We start from the raw sequence: 20,628 nt of genomic DNA, 5'->3' as shown, positions 1-20,628 counted from the left end.
CCGTACCAAAGACAGTTTCTCAGTTCTGTGCGTTTTCCATTCTTGGAATCTGGCAGCACGCAAACCCCTTTCAAATCACCTCGGCAATTATGATCCCCTCCAAACTGTCAGCGTTTTGTGTGAGGGATTCAAGGGTCTCCCAGGAAATTTAGATTTGTGTGATTAAAGGGTCCTATCAGCATCAACGAACAAAGATAGTCATGTTGGCCCACAAGAAAGCATTTCGTTGGCACAGTAACGGCATAGCCCTACCATGGATTTTGGAATTCTTTTCATCATACTGACATTTCAGCAACAATTTATGGGAAAACGTAACTTAAGAAAAATCAGGGCAATGCTCTGCTTAGATATTGAAATAAGAGCATGTAAAAGCACCGTCTACAATAGTCAGCCCAGTAATGATAGCTTCCAAAAACCCAACAAAATGATTTGGCAAACCACCTTACACCTAGATTGCCTCCCCCCATCTCTCAGCTGTGGCCATTGCATATCCCATGCTCTCCATGGTTAGTCTAAGGGCAGAGGAGCAGCCCCTAGTCATCTAGTGAGCTCCACAGCTGAGTGAGGGTTTGAACCTGCGTCCCTGCAGCCCTAGACATTGTGGTAGCAGTAGCCATTTTGCACAGGGGTGGGCTAGACTACACTTGGGCAGTTTGTGTCTCACAGACCACATGCATCACAAGCCCAGTGGAGACTTATTGGCAGGATTGGAAAGTGTTGAGCTGGATGCCAGGGAGCAGCTGAGTAATCTGGCAGATGATGTCCCTGCCCCAGCAGTTCCAGACATCCCAGCAGAGGCAGGAGAGACCCTGCCTCCTGCTAGTGTAATCTCCCCAGCAACTGGGTAGGCACCTGGGTTAGATAATGAACTAGTTGGGCAGACCCCACCCTCTGCCTCCAAAGATGCCCTGCTGACAACAGACGCCAAAGAGCTGCCCTGCTTGCCCAGTCATGTTCTTCGGGATGCAGAGCACACAGATGATTTTGCTTGCTCTGCTCTTCCAAAGGAGGGCAAAGGGGGCATGTCAGGTGTTGGGACAACATCTCACATCGTGCCTCGCCATGCATCTTAGAGCTCTGCTTTGCACCACTGAGCTGCGTCACTTGCAACCTGATCTAAGTTTAGGCCCTGTAGTGATTTTTGGTTGGGTAATAATCGAGCCAAGAGTCCAAGGAATGTGCCTGCAAGTGGGAGCCAGGAGAACATGCAGCTCCCAAGGCAGTCTTCCAGTCCCCTGCCCCTCTGATCATTCATCAGCCGTGTGGCAGGAAAAAGACTGCTGTGCTCCTTTGCAGCTGAACAGCAGAGGAGCAGCAATACTAGCTGTATCAGTGCAGGGGAAAGTAGATTTTAACCTGCCCCGCTCCCCACCCCAGCACTCCTGACGCAGCCACGATCTCTGGCCCCAGACTGCCCATAGCTAGCTGCATAGGAACAACAATTTTAGCTGCACTGGGATTGCTGGGAACTAGAATAGGTTGGAACTTGCAGTCCTGATGCCTCTGGGGAAGGGAGGCGTTTGTGAGAGAGTGGGGAGGTTGTATGCCTGTGTGTATGTCTGGGTGCATGAGTGGGGCAGGGAAGGGTCTATGTCCGTGTGGATGCTGTCCCTGGCTCTAAGTGCTGCCTGGTTTTGCCTTGGTGTGTGGCCTCTACCTGCCCACGCACTGCTGCCCATTGCTCTTTTTTGCCAAGAAGCTTTCTACCATCCTTGGCCTAGACCTTGAATGCAAAAACTTTTATTATGTGTACAAGGCTAGTGGAGATCCAGGTAATCTGATTTAAGGATGATTATTTCTCTCATTAAAAAGAAATGAGGGTGTCAGCCATGCCCACCCGCTTAATGCGCCTTGGGATTCTTCAGAAAATGGAATTGCTTTAATGGCAAAGCTACCTGAAATCACCTGCAAAATAATATCATCACAGGACTGAAGAACCGCCTGTTTCTTTAGAAATGGAACAATGGTTTTAGGCAGCAATCCAAACTGAAAATATGCTTAGGAAGCAGAAATTCTGTTTTTGTGGCCAATGCCATTAAAACACATTATAAAAAGGGGAACTAGAATGGATTTTAAATGCTGGCTCAATTAGCTGGAAATGCAGTGGTGATCCTGGAAGCACAAACAATATCCTTTGCACATCAGTCCTGATTTCGATAGGCGGGATATCTAATCTACCTCATAAGCTAATATAATTGTACTGTAAATGAACTTTGTGTGTCTAAAACTATCTTATTGAAATGCTAAAGCGCATATAGTGCATTTTCCCAGCCATTGTACATTTGTTTTGTGTTGGTGATGTTGCCCTCTACTGGTAGTTTCCGAGAAAAATAGTGTATTTCAGAGGGCATTTCCCAACTATAGTATTAGTTTTTCTGTAGTAAATGTGCAGCCACTACTGCTCTGTTGCACATAGTCCAGACATCTGCTCTCTAGATTGTAGGGATATCAGCCACATGGCTATCACATTTTCCCTCACTATGACTGCATTACATTTTGCTTTTGGGGGAAATGCAATTCTTCTCCCAGGGAGACGGGATTCTTGCTTTGTGGAAAGTAATTGCATGAGTATCACAGCAACTGCTTTACACACTGCAACATAAATGGTCACGCGCAACAGCAGTATTCTCAGAGTGCCCATGAAGCAGTTATTAACCTGAGAGCTGTAGCCCAGAATTGCTTGCAATGCCACACAAGGATAAGTGATATAACAGCAACTGCCCCCCTCCCACTCATACAGTGACTTTTGTTTAAAATGTGCCTTTGTGACTTTATACCTTAGAAGAGGGGCACTCCACTGTTATATCACACTCTGCTGCAAGAGTGTAATATATCTAGCTCTTTTTTAAAGCATGTCAAACATCAGTACAGTGGTACCTTGGTTCTCAAATTTAATCCGTTCTGGAAGTCTGTTCCAAAGCCAAAGTGTTCCAAAACCAAGGTGCGCTTTCCCATAGAAAGTAATGCAAAATGGATCAATCCATTCCTGACTTTTAAAAACAACCCCTAAAACAGCAACTTAACATGAATTTTACTATCTAACAAGACCATTGATCCATGAAATGAAAGCAATAATTAATGTACTGCAGTCACACAATCAATCAATCAATCAATCAATCAATCAGTAGCTGAACTGGGTTCCACACAGTCACAAAAACAAACCAAAAAAGGCTCAAAAACAAAAAAAACTCAAAATAAATAGCAAAAACAGATAGACCTCAGTGTAACACTCAAAACAGAAGTGCGACACTCAAATCAGAAGCGTAACACTCAAAACGGAGCATGTTCAGCTTCCAAAAAAAGTTCACAAACCGGAACACTTACTTCCAGGTTTGCAGTGTTTGGGTTCCAAGTTGTTTGAGTACCAAGGCATTTGAGAACGAAGGTACCACTGTAACAAGATCTTAGCCTATTCTCAGCAATGCCGACTGGCAAACACGAGTGTTGCTGCCTTCCCACATTGTTACCAAATTCTAAATGTCAGCAAGGTTATCTCTTTGGCTTACCAATACTACACTAGCATACCATTATTTTTATTCCATTATCTGAAGGCTCTGTACATCTCCTTTCCCTTCCCAGTTTTGGAGTTGGTTCTAAAATTACCAGAAGCAGGGCCTTCTCAGTGGTTGCACCCACCTTGTGGAGTGCCTTTTCAAGTGAGATCTGTTAGGCCCTGGTGTACTATAGTCCTTTAGATATTTTACCAAGGTGGTGTTTTGCTGAGTAGTCCTTTTTAGCATGTTATGTTATATTAATGCTGTCCCTTTTATGATTATTGTTCTGTGATTATTGTTATTTAAGTCACAACTCAGTCCTGTTCCCTTTTGTAATTGCTGCTCTATGCTTCTTATTTTCTATCCATTGATGTGAATGTAAGCTTTGTCTTGCTGTTGTAAGTTGCATTTTAAAAAGGTGGACTGTATGTTTTTAAAATAAAATAGAGACATAAAATTGCTCCCGATTGTTCCTTTAAATGCGTGGCTTGCACGCACCACTGTTTAAATGGGATGCTGAATGCCAGCCACTCTACCAGGTCGGATCCACTGGGAGCTCCTGACTGGCAAATCCCATGTGAATCTGACACAGTCTGAAAGCAGCATGGTTTGCAAAGCTTGCAAACTGTGGCTTGCATTTGGTCCAGTTTAAATTAGCACCAAATACAAGCCAGGCTGCCAAGTTGGATCTACTCTGAGTGAAGCTTCCTTGTGGATCCAACCTAGGCCAAAAGCAGCACAGCTTGCATCCAGTGCCAGATTTAAACAGCACAGAATGCAACCCAGGTTTGCAAAGAAAAATTGGGAGCAAAGCCTTGCATTTGGCGCTGTTTAAATTTGGCGCTGAAAACAAGCCGTGTTGCATCCAGCAGACATTGGATCTACTGGGGGGCTAATATCAGGAGCCGCTGAGTGGATCTGACCCTAGCCGTGCAGCTTGGAATCATGTGATGTCAGGTGAGTGACAGGAGGGCATGACTGGGAGAAGATGGCCTTGCCTGTTAAATCAGGAACCCTAAAAATGCTGTATGTTTGTACCTGGTACCATGTTTCATAAAAAGGAACCATTATACTGGGATATGAGTTGAGTTTCTCCTTTGGGTATCGATGACTCGGATTCTCAAGGCTAGAATTGTTGAAGTTTTTAACCACAGAACAGCATCTGCAAACAAAGTCTCGCCTCTTCATCCTTTTAAAAGTCTGTGTGGCAGCACAATTCTATGCATATTTACTCATTTCCATCGGTGGAAATCACTTCTAGGTGCATTTGAGATTGTAGCTTGAAAGTTTCAATGAACCATGCAGGCTGCTGGAGACAGACGACAATATTCAAAGGGGCAAGTTACAGAGGACCTTGGGAAACATACTGTTGGGTGCTCCCTCTAGTTATCTCAACCTGACCTACCCAGGGCCGACCTGCCCATGAGGCAAGGTGAGGTGACTCCCTCAGGTGACAGGATCCACAGGGGCAGAAGATCTGACCCATGCTGTCTCCACAGTGCCCTCTCAGTGAACAAGAGGTACTACAGTCATACCTCATGTTACGTCCGCTTCATGTTACGTTATTTCAGGTTACGTCCTGCAGTGACCGGGAAGTACCGGAAAGGGTTACTTCTGGATTTTGCCGCTCGCGCAGAAGCACAAAATGATGTCATGCACAGAAGCAGCGAGTCGCAACCCGTACGTGAGCAGAGCGGCGCTGCGGATTGCACTCTTTTCATGTTGCGAACGGGCCTCCGGAATGGATCCCGTTCACAACCAGAGGTACCACTGTACTGGTCTCCTCCCATCCCATTCCCACTGTCGTTCTTTATTCCCTCTTGTTCCTGATGTAGATCACTCCCCTTGCCATTTTGTGACTTGCCTCAGGTGCCAAAATGTCTTGGGCTGGCCCTACCCAACCTTTAAGAGAAGGCAAGCAATGGGGTAGAGGTGGCAGAGCAAGAACACACTCTCGGGGCAGAATGGGAGGGACAGTTGGACCCTGTGGTGCTGCCTTCACAAAGCAAAACCACTTAAGCTATTACTTCTGCTCTCTTAATTTCTGCCCTTGCTGCATGGAGGATTGGCACCCTAGCCAAATATCCTCGCTACTTTACTACACAGAGGGAAAGAAAGGGTGAGCAAACAGAGGCTTGCCGTTGCATTCGTTCTGGGATACTTCCTTCTGAGCCCACTCCTGACTGTGCACACAGGCAGGGTGAGCAAGCAGGTAGAGAATCCCAAAGGGAAAAGAAGGCGAATGATCAGGAGCAGTGGTAGCTGCTCTTTGTATCCCTTGCTTCCCCAATCTTCTGGAGTTAAAGGGTTAACAGTAGGAAGGAGAGGAAGTGTTGCTGTGCAGAGTACAGAGCAGCCCCCCCAGGCCCAAACTTTCCAGGGACTGATGCATCTCAGCAGCTGCTCATCAGCAGGCAGGACAGATACAGGAAACCTGAACAGCTTGTTTTACAGAAGCAAACATGATAAGGAGTGTGCATATCTCAAGCAGTAATCCTGTCTCTCTCTCAAACCACCTCCAGCTCTATGGAAAAGCTGTAATCTGTTTCCAGCCTTAGAAAAGTGTAGTCTTGCGGAAGATTATATGCTTTGGCTGAAATCCCATCACATTTACAAGGGTGTAAGTCCCATTGAAGTGGACAGAGACCTTGACCAAAGCCTCTTAAGCATGCTTACTTAAGACTAGCTCTTTGCTGAGCCCCATCAGATTTACTCCCGAATAAACATTGCTATCATGGTGTTGCATCAATGGGCATTGTGCTTCAGAGAGTTTCATGAGCAAAGTGGGATATCCTATGGAGCTCACCAGCTAATGTTGACAATGGGGAGAAGGAACGTGGAGAAGGGAGACTTAGGAAAAGGGTAGCAATAGTGCAAGGAATGAGTGCAGTTACATATACACTACTTAACGTATACTTCCGGTCAGGTCATGGGCTACACCTTTGTTACAAGCAACCAAGATGTCACAAAAGTGAGCAAGCTTTTGAATTCTCCAGAATTCTTCATTGGACTGAATAGTAAGCAGATGGGGGGGAGCTGACTTTATGTTAAAGCCACAACGTCTGCATTTAGTCCAAGATGGCATGTATGAGATATAATAGAGCCTAATCTAATGATGTCTGCTGGGTGCTGTGCAGGTTTCAAGTTGCACCTAAGGACTGCCGGGACAAAGAAGCAAATGATGGCTGATCCTCATTTATGAAAGTATAAAACCCAGCAGTTATCTGGAGCTTTCTCCAACCCTTAAGCGACACACAGAGATGGAAAGGGAAACAAGAGATAATTGACTTGTTATTCATAATTAGCAGCATTACTATGAAGTTCTGAAGGCGGCATATATAAAAATTGTTAAAACAATGAACATCTTTTAAGAATACAGTATAAAACACAGCGCAGCAGAGATGACCAACAAAATTAAATCAAAACAGGCTGTAAAAACTTTTAAAACCCCAAACATCAAAATCTATGGGAAATATAGAGAATAATAAAAAAATTCTCACTTAGCATTGAAAATAGAAAGCAAGATTCTGTCTCCTGTCCCACATTATGGACCAGAATGACTTCCTTGCTTTTTATTTGTCTTGGGGAATACATGTATAGTTACAGGAGTGAGGTGCCAAGAGTCATAGGACATGCCAAGTCCATTCGTGGAGATACAAGCAGTTTCAAAACAGGAAGCAAAGGCAAGAACGGACAGAGGTTTTACAATGGAGGGAAGTCAGCAATGGAGTCTCCAAAGGATCTCCGCTGGGAATTGTGCCATCTTGGTGGCTTTTAACAAAATATGAGCCCAGTCTAGGGAGGACTGATCTATATAGCCACGCGATGTGTAACAACTAAATGGAACATCCCTGTTCAGCATCAGTATACCCGAGTCCCAGATCGGGACTCGGGAACAAACTTTGCCTTCTAAGTGAGATGAGGGGGCCTCGTGAATGAGAGTCCAAGCGACTTGTATGCACACGGGTGGGCGGGAGCGCAGGTTTCCCACGACATCGATGCTCCCATCTCCAGGGGGAAAGTCCGGTCGTGTGAAGGGGGCCTTCCGGGAGTGAAGAGGGGAGAGCACCGGGGCAGCTGGCGTTCGCTTGGAAGCCGCTCCGCTCTCCCGTCCCGCCTCGCTGTGAGTGGAGATCCCGAGCGCCACTGGGCGAAGCAGCCACGTTGTGTCGCCCCCAGCGCCGCTCGCGGGAGCCCGGGACGCCTCCGGGGATCCCCATTGGCCGGCTCCGTCGGGCGCGTCACGGTGGGGGCGGGGCTCCCATCAGCTGTTTGGGTAATGCCAGGAAGCAAGTGTATTTTGGAAACAATGCCGTGTGCGGCTGGCGGCGGCGCCTGAGGTTGCAGCCCGGGGACTTTCCGGCTCCCGCTCTTTCCGCTGGCCGCGCTCGCTGGCGCTGCTGTTGCAGCAGCAGATCAGATCACATCAGGCGAGGGTTCCGCTTCTCAGGGTTCGCTTGATCCCGCCTTGCAGCGGCTCCCGAGCCTCTTGCCTAAAGGAGACGCTCGCTGGCCGCAAAGCCCCGACCACAGTCCCGCCCAGGCGGAGTCGCAAGTAGGGCAGCAGGTCAGTAGAGTGTGTGTGTTAAAGTTAGTCGCGCGTGTGTATATTGATATATAGATGTTTGTGGGTGTGTAATATTATTTGATCCGTGACAGGCGTTGCCTACAGATGGGGAGGCGAGTTAACCCCAGACTAAGCATCGCTCTCATGGGTCGCCTTCATTTCAACTTTTAACGGGACTGTTGCATTTCCTAAGTACCTACTGTTACTCGGCTTCAGCCTTCACGATTAGGTGGGCTGTAAGTTTAAATGAATGAATGAATGAATTCTCCGAAGGGCTTCGTTGGAGGTATACGAATCTTAATGTTCTGCGATCTCAGTGCACTGTGAGCCGATAAGTAGAGCAGGGGAGCACACCCTCCCCCCACAATCTCTGTATTAGTTTGGGGGTGGTGCTTTTGGGAGTTTTTTTATCTTACTTTTAAAATTTCAGCGTCTACAGTTAAGAAAAACGTTTGTTGGTAAATGTATATCTGCTTCACCTTTTCTTTACATGCACCAGAAAACGGAGCTCATGAGGTCAAGCAGCCTTACCCCTTCCACTTTTTCACCTAACTTTCCAGGGAATAACCTCATTCCTCTGAACAGTTGAGCAGAATGAAAAGTATCAGTGATCACTGAGTTTCTGATAAAGGCTGCCACTTTTTTCTGGCAAGACTTCTGTGCCTCTAAAACAACTACTCTGCAGCCAGAAACTCAAAGGGAAAACTTAAATGTGTTAGATTTGTACCTGTCAGCTAGCTGTTAGGACTGCCACTTTTGTTCTGGGACAACTCCTATCTCAGACAGATTAAGTGAACTAGTGGATACCAACAGTTCAACCATCTCAGTGGTTCCTAATCGCTTCCTTCACTGTGGCTTCTTGGCATGCTGTAAATAATATAGTTCAATTCATCTTTCACTATCTCAAAATAGAAATACTTGAGCCCCTTCCCTTGAGAGACATCCGTAGTAAACAGATCTTCAGCTCTTTACACAAAGCAACAGATCAGGCAGGTGCCAAAAGGAGTGATTTTTTAAAAACTGCTTATTTGCTTTGTGTTACTAATAAAAAAGGAGTCATTTCCTTTAGGTGGTTTGGCCACTAATGTGCTGCAAGACAAATACTTAACTAAAGGATCAAATGACTTTATATACCAGATGTGCTCCGCAAAGTACTGCATTTGTCAAATGGTCTTAATAACTTTGGAGTTTCTTTCGTGTGTGTGTGTGTGTGTGTGTGTGTGTGTTGTAAAGATGTCTTTTGGCCTCATCCTGAATTGAATTGATGTATTTCAGTCTTAAATCTCTGAGGAACAGAAGGCGCAGGGAAGAGTTAAAAAGGGAATTGTGAAGTCCAGCTTGCTTTGTTTTGGTTAACTGGCAGTGCATGTGTGTCCTATAGCCTTCCTCTTTGCTTCGCTCTTGAGAGCAGGCAAGTGGCTGCAATGTTTTGTTCCAGGCTTCTTTTTTTCTGAGGGAATGCTGGAGGGAGATGGAAGAATGTATGCATTGTATAGTTCCCAACAGGTGTTTCCAAGTTGGGAGAACTGCAACACTATTCTAATTTTACATGATTTTTTTAAAAAGAAGTTGCTTGCTGAACTGACTTCCTTCTTTCAAAGGGATATGATTATTATTTATTATGCTTTGACAGCTCTTTCAGGAAATGTAGAGCAGATTATGCAGGGCTCCCAGCTGCTGACCAGGCTGGAATTTTCTATAACGTTATAAATATAACAGCATCAAGTGCCCTCAACTTGCCCTCCTAAGTGATTTCTAGGGTAGGCCATGCCTGTGCTCTATATTCCTTATCCTTAAATAACCACTGTAAAGATTTTCCTCCCTTTAAAAACCTGTTCCTTCTCCAAGCTTATTTCTTTGCATCCTGTCCTACTTCGAACGATTGGAGACTCTCTTGTCAGCCTCCCAGTCTGGTGAGGTGGGTAGCCTGAAGGAGAGTGCAGAGTTTCTCCCAAGCTTCATGCTCAGCGAAGCCCAGTGTCCCAGTCACTGCACAAAAAAACCCACACAGGCAGCCCTATGGTCTCTTCTCTTGGACTGAGCCCCACGGAACACAGCTGAACTTGCTTCTTGGTAACCGTGCATCCATTGTAAGGGAACACTTTGGCTTTGAGATCTGCTGTGCATAGAATCTTATTGAATGTTTCGACAAGTGGTAGGGAACCTGTGCATCTCCAGAAGTTTTCATAGGATCGTAGAATTGTAGAGCTGGAAGGGCCCCAAAGGTCATCTAGTCCAACCCCCTGCTATGCAGTAATCCTGCCCACAGCTCTCCATGGGTGGGTGGTGTTGGGCTGCAATTCCCACCAGCCCCCACCAGCATGGTCAGTCATCAGGGATGAAGGGAGCTGTAGTGCAACAAGCTCTGGAGGGCTTCAGGTTCTCCACCACTTTTATAGATCTCTGCAAGCACGGTTTTTTTTATAGTGAAATACATAGTATTTGTGGGACGCAGTGGGTAAAACCTCAGTGCCTAGGACTTGCTGATCGTATGGTCGGCGGTTCGAATCCCCGCGGCGGGGTGAGCTCCCGTCGTTCGGTCCCAGCTCCTGCCCACCTAGCAGTTCGAAAGCACCCTTAAGTGCAAGTAGATAAATAGGTACCGCTTTATAGCGGGAAGGTAATGGCGTTTCCATGTGCGGCGCTGGTGCTGGCTCGCCAGCTGCAACTTCGTCACGCTGGCCACGTGACCTGGAAGTGTCTTCGGACGGCGCTGGCTCCTGGCCTCTTAAGCGATATGAGCACGCAACCCTAGAGTCGGACACGACTGGCCCGTACGGGCAGGGGTACCTTTACCTTTACCTTTTTACATAGTATAAGGCCCTGACTACAGTTGCAGCCGGTATCTCGAGACATTTATTGGGCTTTGGGGCCTACCCTACTAGATAACCATGCTTCAGTCATGAGCTCGGGTGCAGGGCCGGTCGGAAGTATTGTGAGTGATAGCAAGGGCCAGCAATATCCTTCCTGCCCCCAGGCCCCATTGTTCAAAACATGGCCAGCTCTGTTCGCCTCTTTTTTACTTTTGCAGCCACTTGTCCTTCCATTTGCAGTTTCAAGACTTGTCCTTTTCCATTTGCCCCTTGCTGACTTTTCACTTGGAAGGTTGTCTGAATTCATGTAACCAAAGGCACCTCCCAAGAAGCAGAAGGAAAAGCTGAGAAGATTCTCTTCTGCAATGTGTATTGCGAGCTTCCAGTGCAACTAGAAGGAAAAGCAGAGCATTTGATACTCTCTCCCCCCCCCCCCAGCCTGGACCAACAAGATATTACTCTTACTGTTTCAGGAAATGTTTACTCCTATTCCACTTACTTGTAATCTGTAATCTTCATCTTTCCTCTTGTACTTTAGATATGGTGTGTGCATGTTCTGGAACTTTGAGCTTAACAGCCCAGTGTTATGAATTCCTATATAGAAGTCACATTAACCTCAGTGGCAATGGACTTATTTCCAGGTAAGGGTGTTTATGATTGAAGCCATCTAGTATCAACTTGCACATCTTGACTCTGAAGTAAGCTCCGCTGAGTTCAGTCGGAAGCTTCTCCCAATTGCAATTTTAAAGCAGACGTTTGGGGTGTCTCTCCCTTTTTCTTTCCCCAGAGACCTTGGAACAGGGATTGTCAAATGGTCTCCAGTAGTGACATCCTATGCTTACGCTCTGGATTTACATTACTTCTCTTGCAGTGAATTCAGAAACAATGTTGTTTATGTTGCTGCCTACTGGTCTGTCTTAAAGTTCTTCTTACTGCTAGTTAAGATACAAATCTATGCCTGTTGCATGGATCTGAATAGCGGGCCGTAGCTGACATGAAAACCAAATCATATGAACACCAGAAGACCAGGCCAGCATCCTAACTAGTCCAGCTTCCTGTTTTCACAAGCAGGAGCTGAGCTCAACAGCATTCTTCCATCCTGTGGTTTCCAGGAACTGGTATTCAGAAGCAGTATTCTGTTTAGTGAGGATACATCACATAGGTTGAATCATTTAGACATAAGACAGCTTCACAGCAGAGTGGAATTTATCTGGAATTGGACTCTGTGCAATGCTCTTGATAAGTCTTGTAGGTTATATTGCACAAACCACCGCAAAACAAATGACCCAAAGATTGAATTTCACTTCCTTGTTCAGGGTCTGGAGGCATTTATTTATGTGTGTGTGTGTGTATGCGTTTAGATTATGCTAGTTTTAAAAGGAATAACAAGGGACTTAATTGCTGTTGTAGGGAGCTTTAAAAACATTACATTGCCTGCTCTTGTAATCTCTGACCCAAGGACATGCCCGTGGACATCTCTGGTTTTATATGCTCAACATTTTATGGAACTGCTAAAAGGAACTGAAGCTTTTTCTTTTTCGCCACAGCTTTTTTTCAGAGGTGGTCACCAAAAACAACTTATTTTGAGCAGTTCAGTTTTAACAGAGAAGGGAGAACAAAAAAAATATCCTTCCAGTAGCACCTTAAAGACCAACTAAGTTAGTTCTTGGTATGAGCTTTCGTGTGCATGCACACTTCTTCAGATACAATTTTTTTTTGTTTTGACTATGGCAGACCAACACGGCTACCTATCTGTAAAGAGAAGGGAGAGATATTTGGATTTGGGAATTCATCAGAATTTCCAGTTTCTTGGAAGATAAGGCTATGTTTTACTCCGTTGCAGTATGCCTCTGAATAACAGTTTTTGGAAGTCAAAAGTGGAAATAGGGACTGTTGCACTCATGTTTTGCTGGTGGGCTTACCACTGGCATCCATTTGGTCACTATCAGAAGATGATGGTGGCATTTGACACAATCCCAGCAGAGCTTTCCTTATGTTTTTCTGTCTTAGACTTGTGGCAATGCTCTGTCTGTCCATCTCAGTGCCTTTTGATCTTTCTGTGCAGAAGAATGAGAATTACAAGTTGTTGAACTTCCGTCCACTGCACAGAGGTGGTGGGTGGTCTTCTCTGGCAGCTGGGACACTCAATACTTCTAATATACCACTCAGGGCCATCATCATGTTGGCTCTTCTGTATTTCTATTTTCAGTCTGCCGGCATTTTGGTGGATGCAGAAGTTTTGAGAGGAGGGCTTGGTCTTACTTCTGATGATTGAAAGGCAAATTCTGTTGGGCAACATCCCAACAAGCATCTTCCTCCCCAAAGCCCTCATTCATCCTATCTTTCCCCCTGTTGACTACATCATTAAGACTGGCAACAGCTCCCAACATCCTTCACTTCGTTGGGTTCCATCTTGTGTGGGTGTTTTCGGAAGTCAGGTGGCTGATCTGATAGCTTGGAAGGCTTTGGGATAGAGGGACATTGATCTTGGACATAAATGGACACAGGTGAACAGCAAAAGCAGTGGAAGGTGGGTTCTATAGGTTGGAGGTTATTCTTCTTTTCTCCAGTATTGGAGGATTTTTGTATTTTTACAATGACATACAAGTTAGTTGGCTCAAGAATTTTCATGGGGCATTGTGCTCTCTGGGGTGGCTTGTACTCTGGATGTTGTGAGGTTTGTAGGATGGAGAAAACGATTCATCATTTTCTACGGGATTGCTTGCTGTATATGGAAGACTGAGGACCTCTATTATGTAGTTTTGTGATGTCTGTATGTTACAAGTTTTCTGTGGGGGTTCAGTGGGTTTTTTCTCTGGGGTTCAGTGTTTGATAGTTTATAGCAATTCATGAAGGATACAACACTGTGGTTGAAATGTGGCCTTTTCTTGACTTGCTATGCCATTAAACCTGGAGGAGAGGCTACAGTTATGAGCAGTCACCAGCAATTCCCAACTTGTTACTCAAGAAGGAAGTAATGCTGTCTCCCACCAAGAAGCAGCTATAAGCCTCTTATTGAGAACTTCTATTGATCTGATCCCCTTACACTGGCAATAAGAAGTTCATCTTCTGTCTTGTCTTTTTGGCTAAGGTGGTTTGAGTTGCCAGTGACCAATCTGCTCCAGGTGTTTATAGGATTATAAGGGTTCTCTAGATCCATTTTGATCTCGGTTGGAATATTTTATCAACGTGGGGCACACTTTGGATTTCTTGGCTTGGTTACCAAACAGTCACCATCCAGTCCTACTTGATCCTCAAGAGTTTCAGCAGTGTATTGCAACTAAATCCCAGCATTTTGTAGATCCTGCTAGTTGTGATTAGGTTCCAGCACCTGGTGTCCCAATTCTATTCTTCAGGTACATCCATCAGTCCCGACTAATACCTTGAAACATTTTTGTGTGATTGTAGAATCCTCTGGATTTATTGAGGACTTTGAAATCTAAGCACTGGGTATGGAAAGTCTTTATACATGTATATGTGGTTGTGACGAGCTAGCATGGTATTTGGATTCTAAAACATTCATCATGGAGGGCTTTTCTTGGACTTTCTCCTTGTGGCTACCTAGTTCATAAAAAGTCTGAACCTTTGGGTGCAAAGGAGGGAAGATTGTCCAGTTGGCCTCCATCATTTATCTCTTATCCCAAGCCTAATTCATAGGCTGTTTTGTGAAGAAGGCACAAAGAAAACCATGCATCCTCTCTAGGATATTCAGTGGCATTTTATCTATTTTCTTTTTTTAAAAAAATGCAGGTGAAATGGATTCCCCTGACTACCTGGAGGAGGATTTCTCCAATCTAGATGGGCTGGAGGATGATGTCTTCCACTCTGAAGACTGTGGACTTGCCAGTCAACCCAATGAGATGACATTTCCTGGCATTTTCACACAGAGTAAATCTTACAACTGCCTTCTGGGGAGATTCCAGCTCTTCCCACTTACACACTGTTGTGGCCCAGGTACCAGGCATGCCAAGCAGCAAGATAAGGCAACTCAAACCCTCAACCCATCCTCTTCTAGCCAGGATGTCATGTTACCTTGTGGAGTCACTGAAGAGCCCCAGCGACTCTTCTATGGTAAGAATGATGGATGTTTCTATACTTTTGCACTCAATGAATTGTCATGTGTTAGTATTCATGGCATTCTTAGGTTACTTCTTGTTGTTCTAAAGAAATATAGTTCTCTCTTTGTGTGGGACAAAGGACTGAAGTTGGAGGATCTTAAAATCTATATGGTCAGTACTGCACCATAACGCATGAAATTGGATTTGGGAAAAACACAATTCATTACCACAATTCATCTGAGTTCTGAAAACCTCAAAATATATATGCTATTTTAAAGAAGCAAGTTCCGTTTCTCATGGAACTTAGACTATTGTCAAAATAGCTCCTTTGTATTTCCTCTAAAGGCAACAAACTGCTTAGAGCAGTGTTTCCTAAATTTGGTTCTCCATCTGTTGTTGGACTACAATTCCCATCATCCCTAGCTAGCAGGAGAAGTAGTCAGGGATAATGGGAATTGTATTCCAAAAACAGCCTGAGAGCCAAATCCAGGAAACCCTGGCTTACAGTATCTAATTGAAGTGTGGACATTTCAAGGTGGGAGAGACCTGTCCCATATAATCCACTACATCTCACCAACTCCACAACAAGGAACAAAACCCTGCAGCATACCTGAATGCCTTCTTCTCAACATAAAAAAATGTGTTGGTTCAGTGGTACTGTCCATCACATATATGGCACTTATACCTGTACGTCTACCAATGGGATGCAATTAAGTTCATGCATCAAATATCCACCCATCAGCAGTTTATATTAGGCACACAGACCTATAATGTCAGATACAAAGAGCAAGAACAGTAAGATATCAGCGGCTTACCATGTTAGTTTCCCTGGACACAGTGTTGTAGATCTCAGAGTTACTGTTCTTAGGAACATCAAATCATGGGGATAAATGGTGCATGAGATAGTAAATCTGGGATTCATTCAGAAATGTGAGAGAATTAGCCTGGGCCTTCATAGAGATTGTGGTTTCTTTGCACAATATTAGCACTAAGCCTGCACCTTATGCACATTTAACTTGTGCTCATTCAGCTTCATGCACTTGGCAAGTTTTTTTAAAAAAATTAAAAAGGGGATGAGCATCTGGGAAAAAAGACTTTAGCAATCCCACCCACCATTGAACCCAATGTGTTTTGACTATACACAGTTTTAAGCGAGATCCATGAAATGTACTCCCCGTCCCGCCCCAAAGTTGTGGTCTTACTGAGTTGCTATCCCTTTAAGAACTGCATACAATGTTTTCTTTTGATCAGCTTTTAACAGACTAAATTACCTGGCTTGCCCTGGTTTCAATTTAGCATCTGAAGAGCTTTTCGCCTATGCAAGCTCATGCAATTTAGCAATTTAAAAGCTTCTTCATAGTGAAACAAATTTCTGCCCCACTCCTTATTTGTGATCCCCTCTCCTCTCACACGGAGCTCAGAAGGAAGTCCCATTAAATTACTCCCAAGTAAGTATGTACAGGACTGCAGTCTAATTGATTGAAAATCTTTTGTTGGAAAGGGGAACCTGGTGAACTGGGCAGGAGATCTTTTGAAAAGGTGTTAATTATTTTTAAAGCAGCAGTGCTTAGGAAGTGTGGGGACTTGGAGTAAATATTCTTCTGCCTCATGAAGGAGGGAATGCCTCTCCAAAGAGATTGCCTGCTGGGACACATTCAGGTACCAACTAAAAACAGAGAATGCATTTTTCATGAGCACCATTGTTCTATCCATATGCAGATGCCATCATTTAACATGGCAATCCTAATGGGAAGTGTCCACTCAGAGGTGGATCCGGCACCAAATACAAAACTCTATTGGTGGGTGAGGGGGCAGTGGGATACAGTTTTTCTTTTCCCACTTGGTAGAGAATTACCGTATTTTTCGCCCCAAAGGACACACTTTTCCCCCTCCAAAAATGAAGGGGAAATGTGTGTGCATCCTATGGGGCGAATGCAGGCTTTTGCTGAAGCCTGGAGAGCGAGAGGGGTCGGTGCGCACCGACCCCTCTTGCTCTCCAGGCTTCGCGCAGCTCTCTGCAAGGCGCGGGAGCCCTACGCTGGGCTCCCGCGGCTTGCAGAGAGTTGCCTGCATGCCGAAGGCTGGTCGCGCTGAGCTCAGCGCACCCAGGCTTCGCGTAGCTCTCCGCAAGGCACAGGAGCCCGGCGATGGGCTCCCACAGCTTGCGGAGAGTTGCCTGTTCTGGGGGGCCCAGCCCTGCGCCTGGAGGGGAAATAATTTTTTTCGCCTTTATTTCCACCCCAAAAAACTAGGTGCGCCTAATGGGAACGGTGCGTCCTATAGGGCGAAAAATATGGTAACTGTGCCAGCTGCAGTGCTGACGTACTTTAGAACTATGGAAGGGAGTCTACGAAACAAGATCCACAGCATCCTCAGACATGCAGACCTTCCAAATCTGATGGCAGAGAGCAGGCATAGGCAGACTCGGCCCTCCAGATGTTTTGGGACTACAACTCCCATCATCCCTAGCTAACAGGACCAGTTGTCAGGGATGATGGGAGTTGTTGTCCTAAAACATCTGTAGGGCTGAGTTTGCCTGTGACTGACAGAGAGGGAAGCCCACAGCATCCAACAACCCCCAGATGTTGGGCCTATTTGAAATCAAATCAATCACATAACTGGGGCAATTCAGGGTCCATGATTCTGTTTGGGGGTTGTTGTTTTTTACAGAAAAATAATGCAGCATTTACAGTGTTTGCATGTTCCTCTGTGAGTTTAAAGCAGAGGTGGTGAACCTTTAGCCCTCCTGATGTTGTTGGATTACAACACCGACAATCCTTGACCAATGGGGCTGGGGCTGATGGGAATTGGAGTTCAAGGACACTTGGAGGGCCATAGGTTCCCCATCCCCAGTTTAAGGGGACAGTTGAATCTTTTTATCTGCTCCAAAAAGGTGCCCAGCTGGCCCTGTGATACTTCTCATGAAATTCTATGAACTGCTGTTGCATAAAGCAGGGAATCCGTGGTCCTGCAGATGTTTGCTGGGCTTCCAACACCCATCAACCTCTGCCAGCGAGACCAGTGGTTGGGTGTGATGAGAGCTGGAAAATCAAGCAAAATCTGGAGGTCCACTGATTTCCTATCATTGGCTCAGAGACTAAAAGTGACCTATGATGTGGCACATCCAGGTCCGTAAAACACACAAAGGTTTGGGAACCAATTCATCGGAAAAATACAGTAAAACCAAATGTTCATCCAACAATACTATAAGAAGAGTAAGTGGTGTTGAAGAGCTGACAGGGATAGTGCCATGTGTGTTTCCCTGGGGGGAGCATTCCACAAACAGAGTGGCCCATTTTTGCACTGCCAACCTTTGCACTTCCCGCAGAGGAGCCACTGGGGAAACTGCCCCATGGAGGGCTTCCTCTTTTACCTGTGAGCATCCTTAGGTTTACCCAACAGAGGCAGCAGTACTCTAGGGTGGCTGTGAGTGCCATTGTAATTTCCTACAAAAACCCAGAGGTCCCAGTGTAGTGTCATTCTAGAGCATTGTGGGAAATTAAAATGGAGTCTTATAGACTCAGTTGCCCAATGTGGAGGGTCCTGAGCAGGTATTGCCAGTCATGGATCTCTTAGCTTTCTAAAAGGTGGTTGAAGTTTAGCTGTAAGTGCTTTGCTTAATTCAAATGAGACATTTTATTTCCTTGATTATGATCTTGATTTTGCTGTATTCTCTTCCGGTGTGCTGTTCATGGCAGAAGGATTGTTCACATACGTGAGAGGCTATAAGCGTCTGACTCTTCTCTGATGTTTGGCAGGGAACGCTGGGTTCCGTTTACATGTCAACCCCATTGGTTTCTCATTGAGTCCACACCTCCGGGAGGAACCTCGGGAAAGCCCACAGGAACTGCGAACTGAAGTTCAGATTGCACGGAAGTTACAGTGCATTGCGGACCAGTTTCACAGGCTGCACCTACAGAGGGTAGGTTATATTTTTGGGCAAGGAAAGTGGAGTGTTGGTGGTGGAGTGAGGGGGGGACTTTATTCACTGTCGAGGATGCTTTATTTGGTTTGGCCAAATGTGTTCTCTCTTCTTTTTCCGTTAAATAGCCTACACACACACACACACACAAACACTACTGAGATATACATTTGGGAAATTGTTTTTTGAACCATATTTCCTCTTTGTTCAATGGTCTTTTAAAAAATCATCATTCTGCTTTATTTTTGGGGGTTTTTTCCACCCTCCTTCACACAAAGCATCAGACTGCAGAACAATACATAAAGCCAATTTCTCTTGCAGCACGACCAACGAATAGGCCTCACGAGGAGTTATGAAGTTAGGAGCAGGCTTCATTCTTTAATGGCCCTCACCAAATCCTGTAGGACAGAGGGAGAAGTCAGCAAAATGGTTGAGGAAAGCGCCTATCTGTTCTTCTCAATAAACACTGGGTTGGCTCATGCCAGAGAGCAAGTTTAGCCCCCACCCCAGATATATGCCTCCGTACCGTACATACCTTTGGTTTCTCGCATGCATTCTCCCCCTCCTCCTGCTCCTCTAGCTTTTTCACTTCAACTATCCCAAAGTCTCCTGCTCACTCATAGAACCATAGAGCTGGAAGTGATTTAGTCCAATCTCCTGCTCACTGCAGGATCTGCAAGCCATGATGCGAATGAGTACCCCTAACAACTCTCAGCACGCTTAACAAACTACAGCCCCCAGAATTCTTTGGGAGGAAGCCATGACTGTTTAAAGTGGTATTGTAGTGCTTTAAATGCTTGGTGTAAATGTGCCCTTGGGCTGGACAGCAGTGTACAGTATTGATAGCCACATTAAAGGATCCTGGCTCCAACCCACTGTTTAGGAGTATTGCTTTGTGTTTTAATTTCTTTGCAAGTAAAGGAACCTGTATAACCACAAGGTGTCAGAAGTTTCACCTTGGGCTTTTCTGATTTTTTTAATATGTCAAACCAAAGGAAGAAAGTTAAGGTCTTGAACTTCAGACCTCTCTTCTTTGCAGTCCGAGAGGAGCTAAGGTCACCTCTGGGCATAGGGTGGCCCCTCTGCTCTACATCTCCCCCAGACCCCCAATTACTTGTGTGTAAACTACCCTCACTGTTGCTGCGGCTGGTCTCTTCTCAGCCCATGCGGAGCATTCTTAAACAGAAATCTCAGTGCTGAAACAAAAATAAAAATTCCCAGAATTCTTTGGGGGAAAGCCAAGACCGTTAAAACCAGTTTGTTTTAACATACCCAGAATGATGCTATCTGGGCCTGGGCAGATTTCCACTTCAGCTGTGAAGACTTGCATGCCAGAGCTTATCATTGCTGTGGGTTCTGCTTCTCTTCCAAGGATGAGTGCAAGTTGTGTCACAGGGCCAAAGCCTTGGTCCGGGGCCAGAGAGTTCTGTAACCGAACATACCAAGCTTTCTAAAAAGGAAACCTGCACTTTTTAATAATGTGGATGTCTCTTTGTAAGATAAGATGTTCATCTGAGCTGTTTTAAGGGATATAAATTCAGGCGCATTGTCTCACTGTGGCTGTTTCCAACTGGACAGACGTGGGAGCAAGATTCAGGAAGTTCTTGTGGGTTTGGGTCATGTGTGGAATGGATCTGGGCAGTGGCTGTGGAAGGCGAGAGTCTGACATTCTGCATCCATAGATGTTTCCTTTAGGCATTCTGGGACAGCTGTCTATGCAGATTCGGGATCAACTCAGGGAGAAGGATGTGCATGCACTTTTTTTTGGCTCATG

The 20,628-nt window shown here is 45.3% G+C and overlaps 1 protein-coding gene across 4 annotated transcripts in view; it reads left to right on the top strand.

Moving 5' to 3' along the window:
• Positions 1–20,628, top strand: part of BMF (Bcl2 modifying factor) — an 83,543-nt gene that overhangs the window by 28,599 nt on the left and 34,316 nt on the right. Inside the window, exons 1-3 of one of the 4 annotated variants that reach the window (XM_083745532.1) lie at positions 7,793–8,061; positions 14,625–14,945; positions 18,691–18,854. In XM_083745532.1, the coding sequence (XP_083601658.1) occupies positions 14,630–14,945; positions 18,691–18,854 (480 nt within the window). In that variant the 5' untranslated portion in view covers positions 7,793–8,061; positions 14,625–14,629. Of the gene's footprint in view, positions 1–7,792; positions 8,062–11,412; positions 11,516–14,624; positions 14,946–18,690; positions 18,855–20,628 lie in introns of those variants that run through there. The other 3 variants (XM_083745530.1, XM_083745531.1, XM_083745533.1) reach the window with 3 other exon arrangements.

Source organism: Podarcis gaigeae (assembly GCF_964106915.1).
Source record: "Podarcis gaigeae genome assembly, chromosome: 1".
Taxonomy (NCBI): Eukaryota; Metazoa; Chordata; class Lepidosauria; order Squamata; family Lacertidae; genus Podarcis; species Podarcis gaigeae.
Note: the sequence above shows the minus strand (reverse complement) of the source record. Positions and strands in the feature narration are given on the sequence as shown.